Below are 19,218 nucleotides of genomic sequence, written 5' to 3'. Positions count from 1 at the left end.
GAAATATGGGTTGCACTAAATGTGTTGCATTGTGGGGTATTGAGTTTTCTTAAAGGCACATGCCCTCGGATTTTGTGTGAAACTAAGTTTACTATGACTACAACTACCATAATACTCTAAATAGAAAGGCTAAACATGGCAGGCTCCTCTGCAGGAATGACTACACTGCTATGTAATATGAATAAACAAGTTGCAATATTTTATCCAACGATTACTTACCAAAGGCACAGTTGGTGTGTGATAAGGAGAATATGTATGTCTGTCTCCCGATGCCAGAGTCAAGCCCAAACAAAACGGAAAAGGTAGGTCCACGGAGTGAATGCTAACGTTAGCTAGCTCGCACTGATGTGCACTGTTTGTGTATCGTGTGCGCGCCTGTGCTAGTTAGCGAGGACGACAGTCGCACATCATTCATAACCACATTCCCTTCCGTATTTAGACGTTGCAAACATTGCTGTTAGTTCAAAAACCTCCGTGCGGGTTATTTATAGCTAGTCGTCTGCATGATAGCTTCCTTTATAAATATGTAAATATTGTCCTTCTTACCCCTCTCTGCCTTCAGAACAGAACATCCTCACAGGTTGTCTTGACAGGGATTCTGAATGACTTTAATTAGGTATGATGATGTCGCTAAAGTTTTTCTGATATGCCGCATTCAAAACAACTGGGAACTCATGACGTCAGTGATATTTGGGTCGGAAAGTCGGAGCTCTAGAAAGAGGCCCGAGTTTTTAATTGTTTTAATTGAACCTTTATTTAACCAGGTAGGCTAGTTGAGAACAAGTTCTCAATTACAACTGCGACCTGGCCAAGATAAAGCAAAGCAGTGTGACACAAACAACAACACAGAGTTACACATGGAATAAACAAACATACAGTCAATAATACAAAAGAAAAAGTCTATATACAATGTGTGCAAATGAGGTAGGACAAGGGAGGTAAGGCAATAAATAGGCCATAGTGGCGAAATAATTACAATTTAGCAATTAAACACTGAAGTGATCGATGTGCAGAAGATGAGTGCAAGTAGAGATACTGTGGTGCAAAGGAGCAAAAATAAATAACAGTATGGGGATGAAGTAGTTGGATGGGCTATTTACAGATGAGCTATGTACAGGTGCAGTGAACTGTGAGCTGCTCTGACAGCTGGTGCTTAAAGCTAGTGAGGGAGATATGAGTCTCCAGCTTCTGTGATTTTTGCAGTTCGTTCCAGTCATTGGCAGAAGAGAACTGGAAGGACAGGCGGCCGAACGAGGAATTGGCTTTGGGGGTGACCAGTGAAGTAGTTCAGAGTTGGATGACTGTTCATATCGATTTTCTACCCAATCGGAGCTTGTTTTTCCCCAGTTCCCAGTTGTTTTGACCGCACTGAAGTCGGAGATTTCCGAGTTCCCTGTTTTGAACGCGGCAAAAAGTCCACCAACAGAACTGTCTAAAATGCTGCACTGCAATTAATGACCCACATCTAAACTCCTATAACAGACAACCCTGGCAGTTAGCTGTTCATAAGTCCAGTCTATTAGTCAGTTCAGAAAATGAAATTGTGGAGTTGATATGGTGGCCTCCCATTTCTAAGTGTTAATTTCTCTGACTGTGCTTCTAGTGCTCCCCAGGAGCTGGTAGGTGTGGTGGGTCTGGAGATCCATGCTCAGATCCACTCCAACACCAAGCTGTTTTCTGGCTCCCAGGTCGGGTTCCAGGCTCCACCTAACTCCCTGGTGTCCTTCTTTGATGCCTCCTTACCTGGAACTCTACCTGTAAGTTATCGTGCATCTGATGATAAACATGCCTCATGTCAATAAAGGCTGTTTGTCAATTAGTTGCGTAATCATACAGTTGTTGTCCATCATAACATAATCTGGTCTATGTAACCTAGCTTACAATATGTCGGTGTACATAGTCATTTGACCAAGTAGGCCTGCGTTCCTTTCCTCTTCCTCCTCAGGTGCTGAACAGACGATGTGTGGAGGCTGCAGTGATGACAGGTTTGGCCCTTAACTGTACCATCAACAGGAAGTCTCTCTTTGACAGGAAGCACTACTTCTACGCTGACCTTCCTGTAAGTCAACCCGGACCCCATCTATCCTTCAATCACAAGCAATCGTCAATCACATTTATTTCTAAAGCCCTTTTTAGGCTACATCAGCAGTTTTTACAAAGTTATTGAATACAGTAACCCGGCCTAAATCACAGAGGAGACAACTTACTCCCCCATTAATACAGTGGGGCAAAAAAGTATTTAGTCAGCCACCAATTGTGCAAGTTCTCCACTTAAAAAGATGAGAGAGGCCTGTAATTTTCATCATAGGTACACTTCAACTATGACAGACAAAATGAGAAAAAGAAATCCAGAAAATCACATTGTAGGATTTTTTATTAATTTATTTGCAAATTATGGTGGAAAATAAGTATTTGGTCAATAACAAAAGTTTATCTCAATACTTTGTTATATACCCTTTGTTGGCAATGACAGAGGTCAAACGTTTTCACAAGGTTTTCACACACTGTTGCTAGTATTTTGGCCCATTCCTCCATGTAGATCTCCTCTAGAGCAGTGATGTTTTGGGGCTGTTACTGGGCAACACGGACTTTCAACTCCCTCCAAAGATTTTCTATAGGGTTGAGATCTGGAGACTGGCTAGGCCACTCCAGGACCTTGAAATGCTTCTTACGAAGCCACTCCTTCATTGCCTCTTAAAGAAGAAGTTACAGGTCTGTGAGAGCCAGAAATCTTGCTTGTTTGTAGGTGACCAAATACTTATTTTCCACCATAATTTGCAAATAAATTCATAAAAAATCCTACAATGTGATTTTCAGGATTTATTTTCTCATTTTGTCTGTCATAGTTGAAGTGTACCAATGATGAAAATTATAGGCCTCTCTCATCTTTTTAAGTGGGAGAACTTGCACAATTGGTGGCTGACTAAATACTTTTTTGCCCCATCGTAAGTAGCTCTCATCGGGTAAAGCATCCATCTCTCCCCAAAGTAACGTTCCCATTTTACTTCCTCCCTGTTTTACTTCCTCCCTGTCCCTGAGCTAGGCTATCATTTAATAGTGACAAGTCTTGCTAAACCGGCAGAAAAGCTTATTGCCACTGATATCTTGCCAAATGACAGCTTCTGTTCCTGCATCTGTTAGAAGTCAAGTCGTGGCCAAGTGATATTCACCCTCACCTTGCTGCCAGGCGCTCCTGGGTAATTTTAGTGTCGTTATGACTGACATTTCATGACCTTGACATCAAGACCTGTCATTGGAAGAGTCGAAGAGATTCAATAGCAATTGCCCAACAAAGCCTCCCAAAAAGTTTCATTTTACTTTGGAGAGACGGGCATAATGTGACCTATGCTTAATGTGCTTAATGTGACCTATGTCGAAAGAAATGACCCTGACATTACTCTTGACGAGCTGATGATGAGAAATTGTGGACTGAGAAAAGGATGAATTTGAATCATTTAAGTGCCTTAGCGGTATTATACCATAATGGGACTTTCCATTCTCAAGAAAATGACAAGACAGCTAAGAGATTTGTCTGTTCCAGTGCAATCCATACCTTTCCTGTATTCGATGAGTGAAGACTTTAAAAAGCTTCCCTAACTTTGTCCTAAGGTCAAGGTCATGTCTAATGACCAATAGAGTAGCTCGTGAGGTTTATTTTGTGTGGTCAGGGAATGGATTGTGGATCGTCGGGTTGTCGTTGCAGTTGTCTTAATGTTATGGTATGTCAATATCCTGTCAATTAAGAAATGAACTAGATGACACGATGGCCTAAGTCATTCTAGTTCTTTTGAATGAAAGCATATGGTCAACACAAGACCTGCCAAGCCTAGATTGTTAGAAGATTGAGTTGTCTTTCGAACCCAGCAGTCAGATTCATTGGTAATACTGTTATCGTGAGGCTACAGCTGCATAATCCCTCCCCACAGCAGAGGTAGATTATTGATTTCAAAAGCTCTGACATGTATCCCAGGGGTGAAATCCCAGCAGGAAGCCGAAGGATTATTCCCAAATCCCACCTCATCTTGTTTCCCCGTTGTAGATTTCCGGTCCGCTTACTGAGTGTTGCATCACCTCTCTCTTTGGGTTATGTTAAAACATGCGCTGTTGAAACGATAGTGCCAGTTAATATTTAAATGTTCACCGTGCCCACAAGTGGTACCAATGCTTATAAATATGTTTTTTGCTTACCCTGTAGACAACACTTGTGTTTTACCAGGCCCGGGAAATAGACTGGGAACAGGGATGGAGAGTAAAAAGGCCTGTGTTGCATAATGAATCATGCTAATGTGTTAAATTCAGTTGGGAGGGATGTTCATGCTCTCTTCATGATATGTAGAGAGAGAAAATAATAGCCATGATGAGTGAAGCATTAAGCAGCACATTCTCTATTATCAATTATTTTACTAGCAGCCTATTGAAGTAGAGAGAACGAGGACATTAAAAAAACATGCATTTATTAAGAACACATATATGGAGTTGTGCATTATTGATGTGTTCCATGAATCCATGATTTAATTTCACACAACGAACGCACTGCTGCTCATTACATGATTTATGATGCGCTTGCCTGACCAGCAGCAGGAATGAATTGAAGTGGCAGGCAGGTGTTCTGTTATAACAGCTAGCCTCTTCTTAATAACATGCACCAGCAGCTTCACACTAAGCTACTAGCGGATATGCATAATTCTACTTTTCTGGGGTGTTTTCTGTGCAGACGTTATCCCTGACGACTATTTAATGACTCAAATGGATCTGTTTGTGGAGACGTGGATGTACAATAGGTAGGGCTAGTTGAATCAAGGGTTGTAGAGGGGAATAGTTTGGTGCATCGAATCATGAATCCGTTGAAGGCAGCTTAGGTTCAGTGAACTGAATCTGAAAATGACAAATAGGAGTCTATTTGGAGAGAGAGCTCTCAGGTTGGGATTTACTTTCCTGAACCGACTGAGTGCTTTAATACCAGACTGCTCATTAGGCTTTGGGGCTGGGGTGTGACTAGAAGGACCCAGAGGCTTCCAGTAGCAGTTTTATACCACCACTGGTCTGCATCCAACTTCAGCTGCCCTTCATTATACAAAGCACCAACACGTCTTCACTGATTATGCCGGGATTGCAAATGATCCACCATTTTGGTGGGTGCTAAGCTAACTAACGTAGCCAGTGTGTGAACAGCAATGCATACAGTATGCTAACTAGGAGGCACTTGCGCTAATGAATAACATTTGCATTGACACTGACAGAGCTCTGAGAGAATTGATTATTCTAGAAAGGGAGAAATCAGCATCTTTTAATGCTATAATCCTGTATTTATAGTACATCGCTGAGACAAAATGGAATGTCTCCCGTGGTCCATTATGCTTGTGTTTGTTGCCAGTGATTGATTTGTTGATCAGGTACAGTACAACACACAGATGGTTATGGCTAATTCACTTTTTTTCTCTCCTTTTTCTTTGCTCATATTTATTCCTTCCCTTTCTTCTTCTTCGTCGGCATGCCAATAAGTATGATGAATGTTTAGTCTTTTCTGGCGGCGGTTGCCGTGGCAACGGGACATAGTGCTACCGTACTCACTTGTGGAATAGCGGCAGCCAGCACAGTGGCTCTTCAGAATAACAGAACAGATAAAATATTCATTCAGTTCGCTTTTGTGACTTTGAACCCCTCTCAACGAAACAACAATAATATTCCAACCGCATAATCATGAGTTGGAGTAACCAGTTTTAGGGACGTATTATCCCTCCCCTAAGTAACTAACTAATGGCTGGATGTTAGCTTATGTTTAATGCATGGATTGCTATTTTGTTCTTAACACTCTTGACCCCTTGAAATATTTAAAGTTATTTCCAAGTTAATTGTAATGGTAAATCGTTGATTATGCAGGCCAAGTTTATTTCGGTATTAACCCCATGTTTTCCTATCGTGTCTATAATATAAATGACTTAATTGTATTATATAGTGGCTGTAATTAAATACCTAAGCCTGGTCCCAGATCTGTTTGCGAGGAGTCCTCTATAGGTAATACCTATAATCGTTGTCATGCCAAATGTCAAGTTTATACAGCATATGAGACTAGGCTATTACAGATCTGATAAATGAGACCCATTTAGACAGCTGAAGCAAGCACACAAAATTGACCTTTTCTAGTTTCATGTGTTTCCTCCATCCAGGCGGGCTACCAGATCACCCAACAGAGGCTGCCCATCGCGGTGGACGGCACCCTGACCTACAGTCACCTGGGGGGCCGTAAGAGGAACGAGGTGGTCACCAAGAGTGTCAGGATCAAACAGATCCAGTTAGAGCAGGACAGTGGCAAGAGCCTCCACGATGACTACAGGAACCAGACCCTTATAGACCTCAACAGAGCAGGTAGGTGGAGTTTAGCTTCCCATCGGTGTACCTCAACAGAGCAGGTAGGTGGAGTTTAGCTTCCCATCGGTGTACCTCAACAGTGCAGGTAGGTGGAGTTTAGCTTTCCATCGGTGTACCTCAACAGAGCAGGTAGGTGGAGTTTAGCTTCCCATCGGTGTACCTCAACAGAGCAGGTAGGTGGAGTTTAGCTTCCCATCGGTGTACCTCAACAGAGCAGGTAGGTGGAGTTTAGCTTCCCATCGGTGTACCTCAACAGAGCAGGTAGGTGGAGTTTAGCTTCCCATCGGTGTACCTCAACAGAGCAGGTAGGTGGAGTTTAGCTTCCCATCGGTGTACCTCAACAGAGCAGGTAGGTGGAGTTTAGCTTCCCATCGGTGTACCTCAACAGAGCAGGTAGGTGGAGTTTAGCTTCCCATCGGTGTACCACAACAGAGCAGGTACCATAGAGTTCAAACACTCATAGACTCCAAGAGGAGTCTACCACAGAGCTCCAACTAGTATATACAGATCTAGATAGGATTTGGCTAGCCAGTCCCTGTTCTATGTAGGCATATGGGGAGTGTATGTAACATCTCTCTCTCCCTCCAGGTGTGGGTCTGATGGAGCTGGTGATGGAGCCAGACATGAGTTGTGGAGAGGAGGCAGCAGCAGCCGTCAGAGAGATGCAGCTCATACTGCAGGCTCTAGGGACCTGCCAAGGAAACATGGCTGGTGGGAAGGCCTGCATTTTACACACACACACTAACTGACACACCAGGGAACCATGGCTGGTGGGGAGGCCTGCATTGAACACAGGGGCACCATATTGGGGGGGGGGTTAGGATGATTGTAAGGGCATGTGACTGACAGGGGCTCTAAAAAATTATTAGAACATTAGGTAAAATAGGTTAATAATTTTATATATATATTATATTAGTAACCTATCATAATAAATATGATATTTTAATTACAATAAAACTAACAGTTTATTTTTCTTTGGCAACAAGTAAACATCAAGAGAGCCTCTATATTGACAGCTGTCTCATACCTTCTCTCTTGCTATAGAGGGACAGCTGTCTCATTACTTCTCTCTTGGTATAGAGGGCCAGCTGTCTCATACCTTCTCTTTTCCTATAGAAGGCAGTGGGTTAACTGCCTTGTTCAGGGGCAGAACGACAGATTGGTACCTTGTCAGCTCAGGGATTTGAACTTGCAGCCATTCGGTTACTAGCCCAACGCTCTAACCACTAGGCTACCTATCCGTCTCTCTTCCTATAGAGGGCCAGCTGTCTCATACCTTCTCTCTTCCTATAGAGTGCCAGCTGTCTCATACCTTCTCTCTTCCTATAGAGGGCCAGCTGTCTCATACCTTCTCTCTTCCTATAGAGTGCCAGCTGTCTCATACCTTCTCTCTTCCTATAGAGGGCCAGCTGTCTCATACCTTCTCTCTTCCTATAGAGGGCCAGCTGTCTCATACCTTCTCTCTTCCTATAGAGGGCCAGCTGAGAGTGGATGCCAACGTGTCCGTCCACAGACCTGGGGATCCTTGGGGCATCAGGACTGAGGTTAAGAACATCAACAGTGCCCGCAACCTGGCCAGGGCCATAGGTGAGTGCTGCAGAGGGCTTTTCACAATACTGAGCCAAACCAGAGGCGAAGCAAGAAGCTCCACTCGCGTCAATCTGTCCACGCGAGAATGCGGCGATAAGTACACCAAGTGGGGATTGTTTTTGTATGGAGGTCTATGAGAGTGTGTCGGATCTGGTAAGAAAAAAAATGTGATAGCTAATTTTCTAAGTGAGGCTTATTTGACCTAATAGAAGTTGCATAATGTTTAGGTTGTTACGAATGTACTGATATACACTACATGACCAAAAGCATGTGGACACCTGCTCATCGAACATCTCATTCCAAAATCATGGGCATTAATATGGAGTTGGTCCCCCCTTTTGCTGCTATAACAGCCTCCAGTCTTCTGGGAAGGCTTTCCACTAGATGTTAGAACATTGCTGCGGGGACTTGCTTCCATTCAGCCACAACAGCATTTGTGAGGTCGGCACTGATGTTGGGCGATTAGGCCTGGCTCACAGTCGGCGTTCCAATTCATACCAAAGGTGTTCGATAAGGTTGAGGTCAGGGCTCTGTGCAGGCCATTCAAGTTCTTCCACACCGATCTCGACAAACTATTTCTGTATGGACCTCGCTTTGTGCACGGGGGCATTGTCATGCTGAAACAGGAATGGGCCTTCCCCAAACTGTTGCCACAAAGTGGAAGCACAGAATCGTCTAGAACTCGAAGTGTTAAGATTTCCCTTCACTGGAACCGAGGGGCCGAGCCCGAACCATGAAAAACAGCCCCAGACCATTATTCCTCTTCCAACAAACTTGACAGTTGGCACTATGCATTGGGGCAGGTTGCGTTCTCCTGGCATCCGCCAAACCCAGGTTCGTCTGTCCAGAGAATGCGTTTCCACTTTTTTACACCACTCCAGCCGATGCTTAGCATTGTTGGAAAGTTGGCATCCTATGACAGTGCCACGTTGAAAGTCACTGAGCTCTTCAGTAAGGTTATCCTACTGCTAATGCTTGCTTGATTTTGTGCTCAATTTTATACACCTGTCAGCAACTGGTGTCCACTAATTTGAAGGGGTTTTCCACACATATATACAGTGCCTTGCGAAAGTATTCGGCTCCCTTGAACTTTGCGACCTTTTGCCACATTTCAGGCTTCAAACATAAAGATATAAAACTGTATTTTTTGTGAAGAATCAACAACAAGTGGGACACAATCATGAAGTGGAACGACATTTATTGAATATTTCAAACTTTTTTAACAAATCAAAAACTGAAAAATTGGGCGTGCAAAATTATTCAGCCCCCTTAAGTTAATACTTTGTAGCGGCACCTTTTGCTGCGATTACAGCTGTAAGTCGCTTGGGGTATGTCTCTATCAGTTTTGCACATTGAGAGACTGACATTTTTTCCCATTCCTCCTTGCAAAACAGCTCGAGCTCAGTGAGGTTGGATGGAGAGCATTTGTGAACAGCAGTTTTCAGTTCTTTCCACAGATTCTCGATTGGATTCAGGTCTGGACTTTGACTTGGCCATTCTAACACCTGGATATGTTTATTTTTGAACCATTCCATTGTAGATTTTGCTTTATGTTTTGGATCATTGTCTTGTTGGAAGACAAATCTCCGTCCCAGTCTCAGGTCTTTTGCAGACTTCTTCCAGAATGGTCCTGTATTTGGCTCCATCCATCTTCCCATTAATTTTAACCATCTTCCCTGTCCCTGCTGAAGAAAAGCAGGCCCAAACCATGATGCTGCCACCACCATGTTTGACAGTGGGGATGGTGTGTTCAGGGTGATGGGCTGTGTTGCTTTTACGCCAAACATAACGTTTTGCATTGTTGCCAAAAAGTTCAATTTTGGTTTCATCTGACCAGAGCACCTTCTTCCACATGTTTGGTGTGTCTCCCAGGTGGCTTGTGGCAAACTTTAAACGACACTTTTTATGGATATCTTTAAGAAATGGCTTTCTTCTTGCCACTCTTCCATAAAGGCCAGATTTGTGCAATATACGACTGATTGTTGTCCTATGGACAGAGTCTCCCACCTCAGCTGTAGATCTCTGCAGTTCATCCAGAGTGATCATGGGCCTCTTGGCTGCATCTCTGATCAGTCTTCTCCTTGTATGAGCTGAAAGTTTAGAGGGACGGCCAGGTCTTGGTAGATTTGCAGTGGTCTGATACTCCTTCCATTTGAATATTATCGCTTGCACAGTGCTCCTTGGGATGTTTAAAGCTTTGGGAAATCTTTTTGTATCCAAATCCGGCTTTAAACTTCTTCACAACAGTATCTCAGACCTGCCTGGTGTGTTCCTTGTTCTTCATGATGCTCTCTGCGCTTTTAACGGACCTCTGAGACTATCACAGTGCAGGTGCATTTATACGGAGACTTGATTACACACAGGTGGATTGTATTTATCATCATTAGTCATTTAGGTCAACATTGGATCATTCAGAGATCCTCACTCAACTTCTGGAGAGAGTTTGCTGCACTGAAAGTAAAGGGGCTGAATAATTTTGCACGCCCAATTTCTCAGTTTATGATTTGTTAAAAGAGTTTGAAATATCCAATAAATGTCGTTCCACTTCATGATTGTGTCCCACTTGTTGTTGATTCTTCACAAAAAAATACAGTTTTATATCTTTGTTTGAAGCCTGAAATGTGGCAAAAGGTCGCAAAGTTCAAGGGGGCCGAATACTTTCGCAAGGCACTGTATATATATATATATATATATATATATAATAAAATAAAAGTAAGTGGATGCACGTGGCATCTCAGCAACTTTGAGAAAATGATTTTATATTGGAGTTTATTGAGTATTGTTCACACGTGTATCTGCCTGCCTTTGCGACAACTCCCATTGTTAGGGCAGAGACAAGACCATCTCACCATTATATAGACTATATTATAGAGAGTCTCTGGCCAAACTGAGCCGAGCCAAACCAAGCTGTACTGAGCTGGCCTGGTTAAAGCCTTCACCATAGTTGCTGAAACCGTGCTGAAAAGGACCATGTGAATAGACAATATCTGAGCCAGAACAGGTTGGTTCAGGTTGGCACAATAGTGTGTGAAGGGTATATCCTCATTGTCATTGGTGGGGGTTTAGTGGAGGTACTGAAGTGAAGCGGTCACGACCCAGTGGGTCTGGAATGAGCTAGTTGGAAGAACACTCAGGGAAATATAGACACACACACACACACACACAGAAAGAGAGAAAAAGAGTGAACAGCATGGAATCCTTTTCATGGGCTGTCAACTTTCTGAAACAGTCGTCTGACGGAGGGCTGTGTAATTATGCGTGCACTGCAAGTCAAACTGGGAGTCAAAGATTAGAGACACCATGAGGCACAAACACACACACACACACACACAACCGGCCTTATCTGAGTTCCTCTGAGTAAATGTTCACTCAGACAAGTCAGTGAAGTAACTGCCAAAACTTCCTCTTGTCTCAACTTCATATGTCTTTCCATGATTTGTTCTTTCTGAGGTGTTTTATCCCTGAAGGCAGTCGACACTCTCTCTGCCCACAGGAATCAGAGAAACAGGCTTTCTGTTGACAGGAACTGAAGATGGAAAGGCTTCTAAAGAGACGTTTAGTGTAGAGGGATCGTTAACATTGACTAGAAAGCACGAGGCCTTTCCTACCCACACAAACTCAGGAAGATATAGAATACAACTTTATTGACCATTTGTTTCAGTGAACAACTGAGCACACAGTTTGCATGCCTAACTTAGGCTAAATTGGCCTTATACAGAACAATAGATTTCCCATCAACACTAATTCCACTTCTACAGAGTTTTCCATCTTTCTTTTCTCTCCAACTTACTGGAGACAGTGGAGAGTCATAGGGGCCATTGAAATTCTTCACCAGGAGCAGCAGGCCATTAACAGTTTGTGTGATACGAAGTGACTTGGCCGCTTTCATTATTTATCCCAAGAGTAGACTTCCGTTTTAGCTTAGTGCAGAGAAGTGATAAAGAGTTTTTAAAAGTCAAAACTCCAGATAGTCGTTTGTCACAGAGAACTACTGTAGCAACAGTTTGGAGACTTCAGGCAGGGCCATGTGTCATGGCAGATGTTGGGAGGATCTAACACCGTGCCAGTTGGCTGGATGCTTGCTTCTGATCAGGCCGTGTGTGTGTGTGTGTGTGTGTGTGTGTGTGTGTGTGTGTGTGCGCTTGTGTATTTTCATCAACAGACTATGAGATCCAGAGACAGATGTTTGTCCTGGAGAGCGGCGGCACGGTGCAGAACGAGACACGGTCGTTTGATGGCAAGACTGGGTAAGAGGCTTCTAGAACCAACCCTCGAACCAAGTCAAGCCGACAAGTCCCATTACGTTACAGTGAGAGTGTTTGTCAAAAATGTCTATTGACTAAGAATATGATGTTTCACGGGATACGGTACAATGTACACAGGATGCGTCTCTTCAGAGTTTTAATAATTATTTGGGTCAGATATCCCCCCCCCCCCATAATTAAACACTGTATTCCCATCTCCTGTGTTGATTTTTGATCTCAAGACATTCTCTCTTCTGGGGTTGATTTGAAAACGTTTTTAGTAACTAAGGATGATGAATGAGGCCACTTGGAGTCAGTCAGTGTCTGGTGTTGTGGACCAGTGTGCCAATGTCAAGCCCATGAAATGAGCTGCTCTTCACACAGCTGGGGCCTGCCTCTAATGCGCAAGTTAGCGTTTTTCGTCATGAATCTTGTACTGGAGGCAGCTCTGCAGAGCAGTTAATAGCTGGCACAGCCACAAAGTCATCAAATCTGATTTTAAACCTAACCTTAACCACACTGCTAATATCCTGATGCCCCTCACCTCACACCTGTGGCCCTCGCCCATAGTTACAGCCTCTTCAACATGAGCAATCTGCCGTAGTAACTGTTGTAACGAGCGAAACACTATCGTTATACAGTACCTCAAAGCCATAACATGTGTCCTTCTGTTTTACAGTCACACCATTCCAATGAGAGACAAGGAGGGCCTTCAGGACTACAGGTGAGTACAACTCATATTCACTTCAGTATGTTCTAGCAGCACAGCCTCCAGCATGGTGTGTGGTATGATACGATCACCGCTGTAGGGCCTGCATGGAGAGAAGAGGGGGAGCGAGACAGGATGGAGAGGAGAGAGGTCATCGTGTCTAGGGGCCCAGTAGATGAACATACCGATAAACATGCGCCACCCCGTGGCCCTAACACATCAGTTAGCAAGAATTGTGACGAAGAGTAAGCGTGTGACGCAGTCACACAAGTGTATGTGTGTGTGTGTTTTGTGTGTAGAGACAGCCCTCTGTCTGACCGTATGACACTGTGTCGTCTAAGGGGCCTGCAGAGATAGCCAGCACTCCTCTTATCTTTCTCTACTGCTGATAACAGCTCCCTCTCGATCTTCTCTTATCTCACTCCTCTCTTTCTCCTCCCTCTCTCCTCTGTTGTCTTTAACCGTGCTCGCTCTGGGTGCTCCCTCTGTCACACATGCACTCCCACCTCTCCCATCTCTCTTCTCTCTCCCCTCGCTCTCCCACCTCTCCTCTCCTCTCTCTCTCCTCTCTCCCACCTCTCCTCTCTTCACTCTCCCCTCGTTCTCACCTCTCTCTCACCTCTCCTCTCTCCCACCTCTCCTCTCTCCCACCTTTTCTCTCTCCCCTCGCTCTCACCTCTCCTCTCTCTCCCACCTTTTCTCTCTCCCCTCACTCTCTCCTCTCTTCTCTCTCCCACCTTTTCTCTCTCCCCTCACTCTCTCACCTCTCCTCTCTCCCACCTCTCTTCTCCCTTCTCTCCTCTCTCTTCTCTCTCCCCTCGCTCTCTCTTACCTCTTCTATCTCTTCTCTCTCCCACCTATTCTCTCTCCCTCGCTCTCTTTTCTTCTCTCTCCATCTTTCTCACTCCCCCCCAGGTTCATGCCGGAGCCCAACCTGCCTCCTCTGATGGTGTACGAGGCATGCTCTACAGCCCCCTGGTGTTGCCCCCAGCCAGGTGGTGGTTCTGGAGGAGGTGAGGGAGAGGCTGCCGGAGCTGCCCAGCGTCAGGAGGCAGAGGCTGGTGGAGACCTACGGCATCCTCCCCGAACATAGCTTCACCCTGGTGGTGAGTGACTACCACAGTATGTAGGTGTGTCTGTTAACGTCCAACTGAGCAAGTTAATTATAATTGATGGTAGGTAGGTTTCTCACTCCATCTCTCTGGCTTTCATCTTCTGTCTTCCTGTCTGTCTCTCTCCCTCCCACTTTCTGGCACTCGTTTCTGCTCCCCCTCTCTCCCCCTTCCTTTATCTCTCCATTATACTCTCTCCCCCACTGTCTCTCAATTTAATAACTACCCAAAATAACCTATTCTTGCACAGCCAGTTACCCTGTCTGCACTTCTGCCTCTGTCCTGCAAAGCGCAGTAAAATTGTTGTATATACAGTATTATTGAGTGTGTTTCATTGGGTCTGCTGTTGTAGAATGAGGACGGGCTGATGGACTACTTTGAGGCCGTCGTCAGGGAGACCAAGGCTGGGCCGAGAAAGGTGATTGGCTGGGTGATGAACGAGCTGCAGGGCCTCCTCCATCAACAGAACCTGAGTGTCAGCCAGAGGTGAGACACTCAGTCGTCCTCATCCTCTTCCTCTGTGTCCTACTCTAGCCTCAGTCATTCTCTTTCTCCTCTCTACCTCATCCCTACCATTCTTCCTCTACATCCTTCATCTTGTTTCGCCCTCTTCTCCCTCCTCCCGAACTCCTCCCGAACTCCTATCATGTGTCCCTCCTCCCCTTCCTCCTCTTTTCAGTCTTGCATTGACTTCAAACCCCATGTTGAAGATCCTATCTCAGGATCCAACATCTTGGCTAGACGGAGGCCTGAAATCATTTCCATACTGGAAGCATCATTTATGTGCTTTTTCCCTGCGATGTTTCCTATCCATCTTCATGTTGATTCCTTCCGTTATTACTGTGGCAGACAGTGAATGTGAATAGAGAATATATCTGGGTAATAAGCTGAGTGTTTTGAGTTGTTTTTCTATATGACTGTTTTTATCCTACACTCCAGACTGTTCTAAGACTGATCAAACAGAGTAAAGTATGATGTTTTATGTCTTTCTCTGAGAACTCGTGGATGTTTGTGTGCCTTTTGTTGTTTTGAAAAAAGTGAGAGTGGATGTTTACTCTGTGTGGATTCACGTGTTTGTTGTTTGTTTAGCCATTTTTCCGTTCATAACTCAGTCTGTGTATGTGTATGTGACTGTGTGTCTCTGGCTCAGTGTGTGTCTGACTCGGGGATTCGTGACAGCACTGATGATCATGTGCCCTGTAGGTGGCAATGGGCTGTCACAGAGAGAGACGGGGCCAAATAGCCTCTCATTATAAGCACAGTGACTCCGGGATAGATAGACACCGTCACACAGGAGAGGATAGACTGGGTCTAATGACATCTCTCTCTTCCTTCTCTTCTCTCTCTCTCTCTCTCTTCCTTCTCTCTCTCTTCCTTCTCTCTCTCTCTCATATCTGTCTCTCTCTTCCTTCTCTCTCTCTCTCATATCTGTCTCTCTCTTCCTTCTCTCTCTCTCATATCTGTCTCTCTCTTCCTTCTCTCTCTCTCATATCTGTGTCTCTCTTCCTTCTCTCTCTCTCTCTGTCTGTCTCTCTCTCATATCTGTCTCTCTCTTCCTTCTCTCTCTCTCTCATATCTGTCTCTCTCTTCCTTCTCTCTCTCTCATATCTGTCTCTCTCTTCCTTCTCTCTCTCTCATATCTGTCTCTCTCTTCCTTCTCTCTCTCTATCTGTCTCTCTCTTCCTTCTCTCTCTCTCTCATATCTGTCTCTCTCTTCCTTCTCTCTCTCTCATATCTGTCTCTCTCTTCCTTCTCTCTCTCTCATATCTGTCTCTCTCTTCCTTCACTCTCTCACATATGTCTCATGTCTCTCTCTTGCTCCCTCTCTCAGTCCGATCTCTCCTCAAGCTCTAGCCCAGATACTGAATCTCCAGGAGAATGGACAAATCTCTTCTTCTATCGCCAAGCAGGTGAGCGATAACAAAATGGCATAACATCCAAAACATTTAATGCAAAGTCCATATGTGTTACTACACTGAGTGTACAAAATATTATTAACACTTTCTATGACATAGACTGACCAGGTGAATCCAGGTGAACGCTTTGATCCCTTATTGATGTCACTTGTTAAATCCACTTCAATCAGTGTAGATGAAGGGGAGGAGACAGGTTAAAGATTTTTAAGCCTTCAGAGGGTGAATGGGCAAGACAATAGATTTAAGTGCCTTTGAACGGGGTATGGTAGTAGGTGACAGGCGCACCGGTTTGAGTGTGTCAAGAAGTGCAAAGCTGCTGGGTTTTTCACACTCAACTGTTTGCCATGTGTATCAAGAATGGTCCACCACCCAAAAGACATCCAGCCAACTTGGCACGACTGTGGGAAGCATTGGAGTCAACATGGGCCAGCATCCCTGTGGAATGCTTTCAACACCTTGTAGTGTCCATGCCCTGATGATTTGTAGCTGTTCTGAGGGCAAAGGGGGGTGCAACTCAATATTAGGAAGGTGTCCTTAATGTTTTGTACCCTCTGTGTATATTATATAATTTTCAATTGGGGTTTAACCGGAGTGTTTCATTGCTCCATACAGGTGTTCCAGGAGCTGTGGAAGACCCCAGGTAAAACAGCCCAGCAGATCGTCAAGGAGCAGGACCTGGGGATGGTCAACGACAGCACAGAGATCCACAGGATTTGCCAGAAGGTGGTGGACTCACACCCAGACCAGGTGAGGCCTCCCTGGAAAAGAGCTGCCACAATGAGGGCAGGTAGTTTGCCCCTGGTGATGTGTTGGGCAGACCACACCACCCTCTGAAGAGCCCTGCGGTTAGGGGCGGTGCAGTTGCCGTACCAGGTGGTGATTCAGCCCGACAGGATGCTCTCAATGGTGCATTTGTAAAAGTTTGTGAGGGTCTTAGGGGCCAAGCCACATTTCTTTAGCCTCCTGAGGTTGAAGAGGCGCTGTTGCACCTTCTTCGCCACAGTCTGTGTGGGTGGACCATTTCAGATTATCAGTGATGTGTACGCCGAGGTATTTGAAGCTTTTCACCTTCTCCATTAAGTTTGTGTCTCCAGAAGTCCATGATTAGCTCCTTCATTTTGTTGCCATTAGGAGAGAGAGAGAGGTTATTTTTCTGGCACCACTCTTCCAGGGCCCTCACCTGCGGCTGTCTAGTCATTGTTGGTAATCAAGCCTACTACTGTTGTGTCGTCTGCAAACTTGATGATTGAGTTGGAGGTGTGTGTGGCCACACAGTCATGGGTGAACAGGGAGTACAGGAGGGGGCTGAGCACGCACCCTTGTGGGGCCCCTGTGTTGAGGATCAGCGAAGTGGAGGTGTTTCCTACCTTCACCACCTGGGGGGCTGCCCATCAGGAAGTCCAGGACCCAGGTGCACAGGGCGGGGTTCAGACCCAGGTCCCTGAGCTTAATGATGAGCTTGGAGTGTACAGGCTCATCGACTTTTTGCTAGTAGCCAGTCTTGATAGAGTTCTGTTGATGATCAATAAATTAAATGCAAACATAAGTATTTATGCTGCTACTGTTCCCCCTACAGGTCCAAGCCATCCGCAGTGGGAACAAGAAGGTTCTGAACAAGCTCATGGGTCTGGTCCAGAAGGAGACTAAAGGCAGGGCTGACCCAGTCCTGGTACGGGCCATCCTGGAGCAGAAGACATCCTGAGGACTAACTAACACTGTCTTTGGCCACCTTGACTGCCTCAACTTGTATATGCTTGGTGGAATATCAAACTGGTCCAAGAGGCAGCAAGCATGACATCTTTATGGCGTCATCATGTCCTCTGGTCAAGAGGATTATTGTTGCTAAATCAACTGTCTCTCATGTTGTCTTCTGGCACCGTACCCGCCTTTAAGTTGTTGCAGTTGTATTATTACTTTGTGTACATAAATATATTCTAATACTCTTTGGAGTATGCACACTTATCCCCTCCCGAACACACACTTCATCTAAAATGGTCAAGGGAATAGCATACACATCCTCCATGATAATCACACTTTAAGCAGAGCCATTCTGGAATCCCTTAGCAGTTTGGAACACTCTGAACCCACCAATGGCAGAACATAGCTAATAAAGGTATGGCCCATTACCAGGCAGTTTGGGAGTCATCCCAGAAGTCATCTTTCTGCTTTTATCACGGTCCTCTGGCAGCATTGAAATGAATCAGGAGAGCAACAGAGGACTGAAGTACTATATGCAATGTATCTCCTGATACTCCCTCTAAAATGGATCGGATTAGGAATGATTTAGAGGTCAGTGTTCAGTCAAAGGAGAGGAAGTAGTCATGAGTAGTGAGCACCCCCTTGTGGCTGTCAAGTGAAGGAGATACATACTGTAACCTGCAATACTGAGACATATTGGCCTTTTCTCTATCCTTTAGCTCTCTAGAGTTAGGCATCTATTTTACATTCAGATGGCTTGAATATTGGGTTTTGTCAAATTACGTGGTAATTCAATACTGGTTGGCTGTGTGCATGCGACTTCAGTTTGGTAACGTAGGTAGTTGCCTCCCATTCATCCCCTTTGTTTCTATTGAATGCCGTATGCAGTGACCTATATAAGAGGTATTGTACATAACACAATTGGACTTCTTGATTTAAAAAAAAAACAGGGTTTGTGGCTGGCTGCTGTTTCAGTGCCTGTGAAGAAGACCTATTTTTGAACAGAAGCTGGGTCACTGGATGAATGGCTGTCAGAAGCCCTGTTTATACCTGCTGTTAACATTCATCCTGATCTTGTCCGTGTACACTTCGATCTGATCACAATGCGTTTTTTTAATCGTCCAAAAATGTAGCCACAATCAGAATTGGACAAGATCAGGACAAAGGCTGCATGTTAGAACCAGGTATGAACAAGGATAGAGGGAGGATTGTTTACTAAACGAGGCCAGTGGAGTCCACTGAACACACAACCACTTCTGGGCGAAAGAAGAGGAAGGAAAAATGTGTTTTCCCTGTGTTTTGCATTTTACTTTGCCGAGGTGAAGCTAAAATATAAATTTGGGTAGAGAAGCTGTCAAGTCAAAACACATGACATATTTATCTGTTCTTCAATAAAAAAGTATTATAAAGACTAATAAAGACATCTATTAGTGTAAAATAATCATTTCTTGGAACCTCTGACTTTAATGCCAGAAGAATACACACTGGAGTAACCTGACAAGGTCATCGCTGACATCTAAAATGGATGCTAATAGTTGTAGAAAGGGAGAAACTAGACTACTTCTCTTTGGAATTAAACC

At 44.6% G+C, this 19,218-nt stretch overlaps 1 protein-coding gene across 1 annotated transcript; it reads left to right on the top strand.

Annotated features, from left to right (window-relative positions):
- Window positions 1-103: 103 nt before the first annotated feature.
- LOC112235797 (glutamyl-tRNA(Gln) amidotransferase, subunit B) lies at window positions 104-18,611 on the top strand. The gene is given in 14 exon segments (XM_024404317.2): window positions 104-302; window positions 1,604-1,757; window positions 1,946-2,059; window positions 6,168-6,366; window positions 6,958-7,080; window positions 7,843-7,956; window positions 12,122-12,206; window positions 12,883-12,927; window positions 13,828-13,872; window positions 13,874-14,018; window positions 14,377-14,510; window positions 15,856-15,934; window positions 16,553-16,687; window positions 17,517-18,611. Coding segments are annotated over 14 exon segments (1,665 nt in total). The 5' UTR covers window positions 104-135; the 3' UTR covers window positions 17,643-18,611.
- The last annotated feature ends 607 nt before the right edge of the window (window positions 18,612-19,218 follow it).

Source organism: Oncorhynchus tshawytscha, linkage group LG11 (assembly GCF_018296145.1).
Source record: "Oncorhynchus tshawytscha isolate Ot180627B linkage group LG11, Otsh_v2.0, whole genome shotgun sequence".
Classification (NCBI taxonomy): Eukaryota; Metazoa; Chordata; class Actinopteri; order Salmoniformes; family Salmonidae; genus Oncorhynchus; species Oncorhynchus tshawytscha.
Note: the sequence above shows the minus strand (reverse complement) of the source record. Positions and strands in the feature narration are given on the sequence as shown.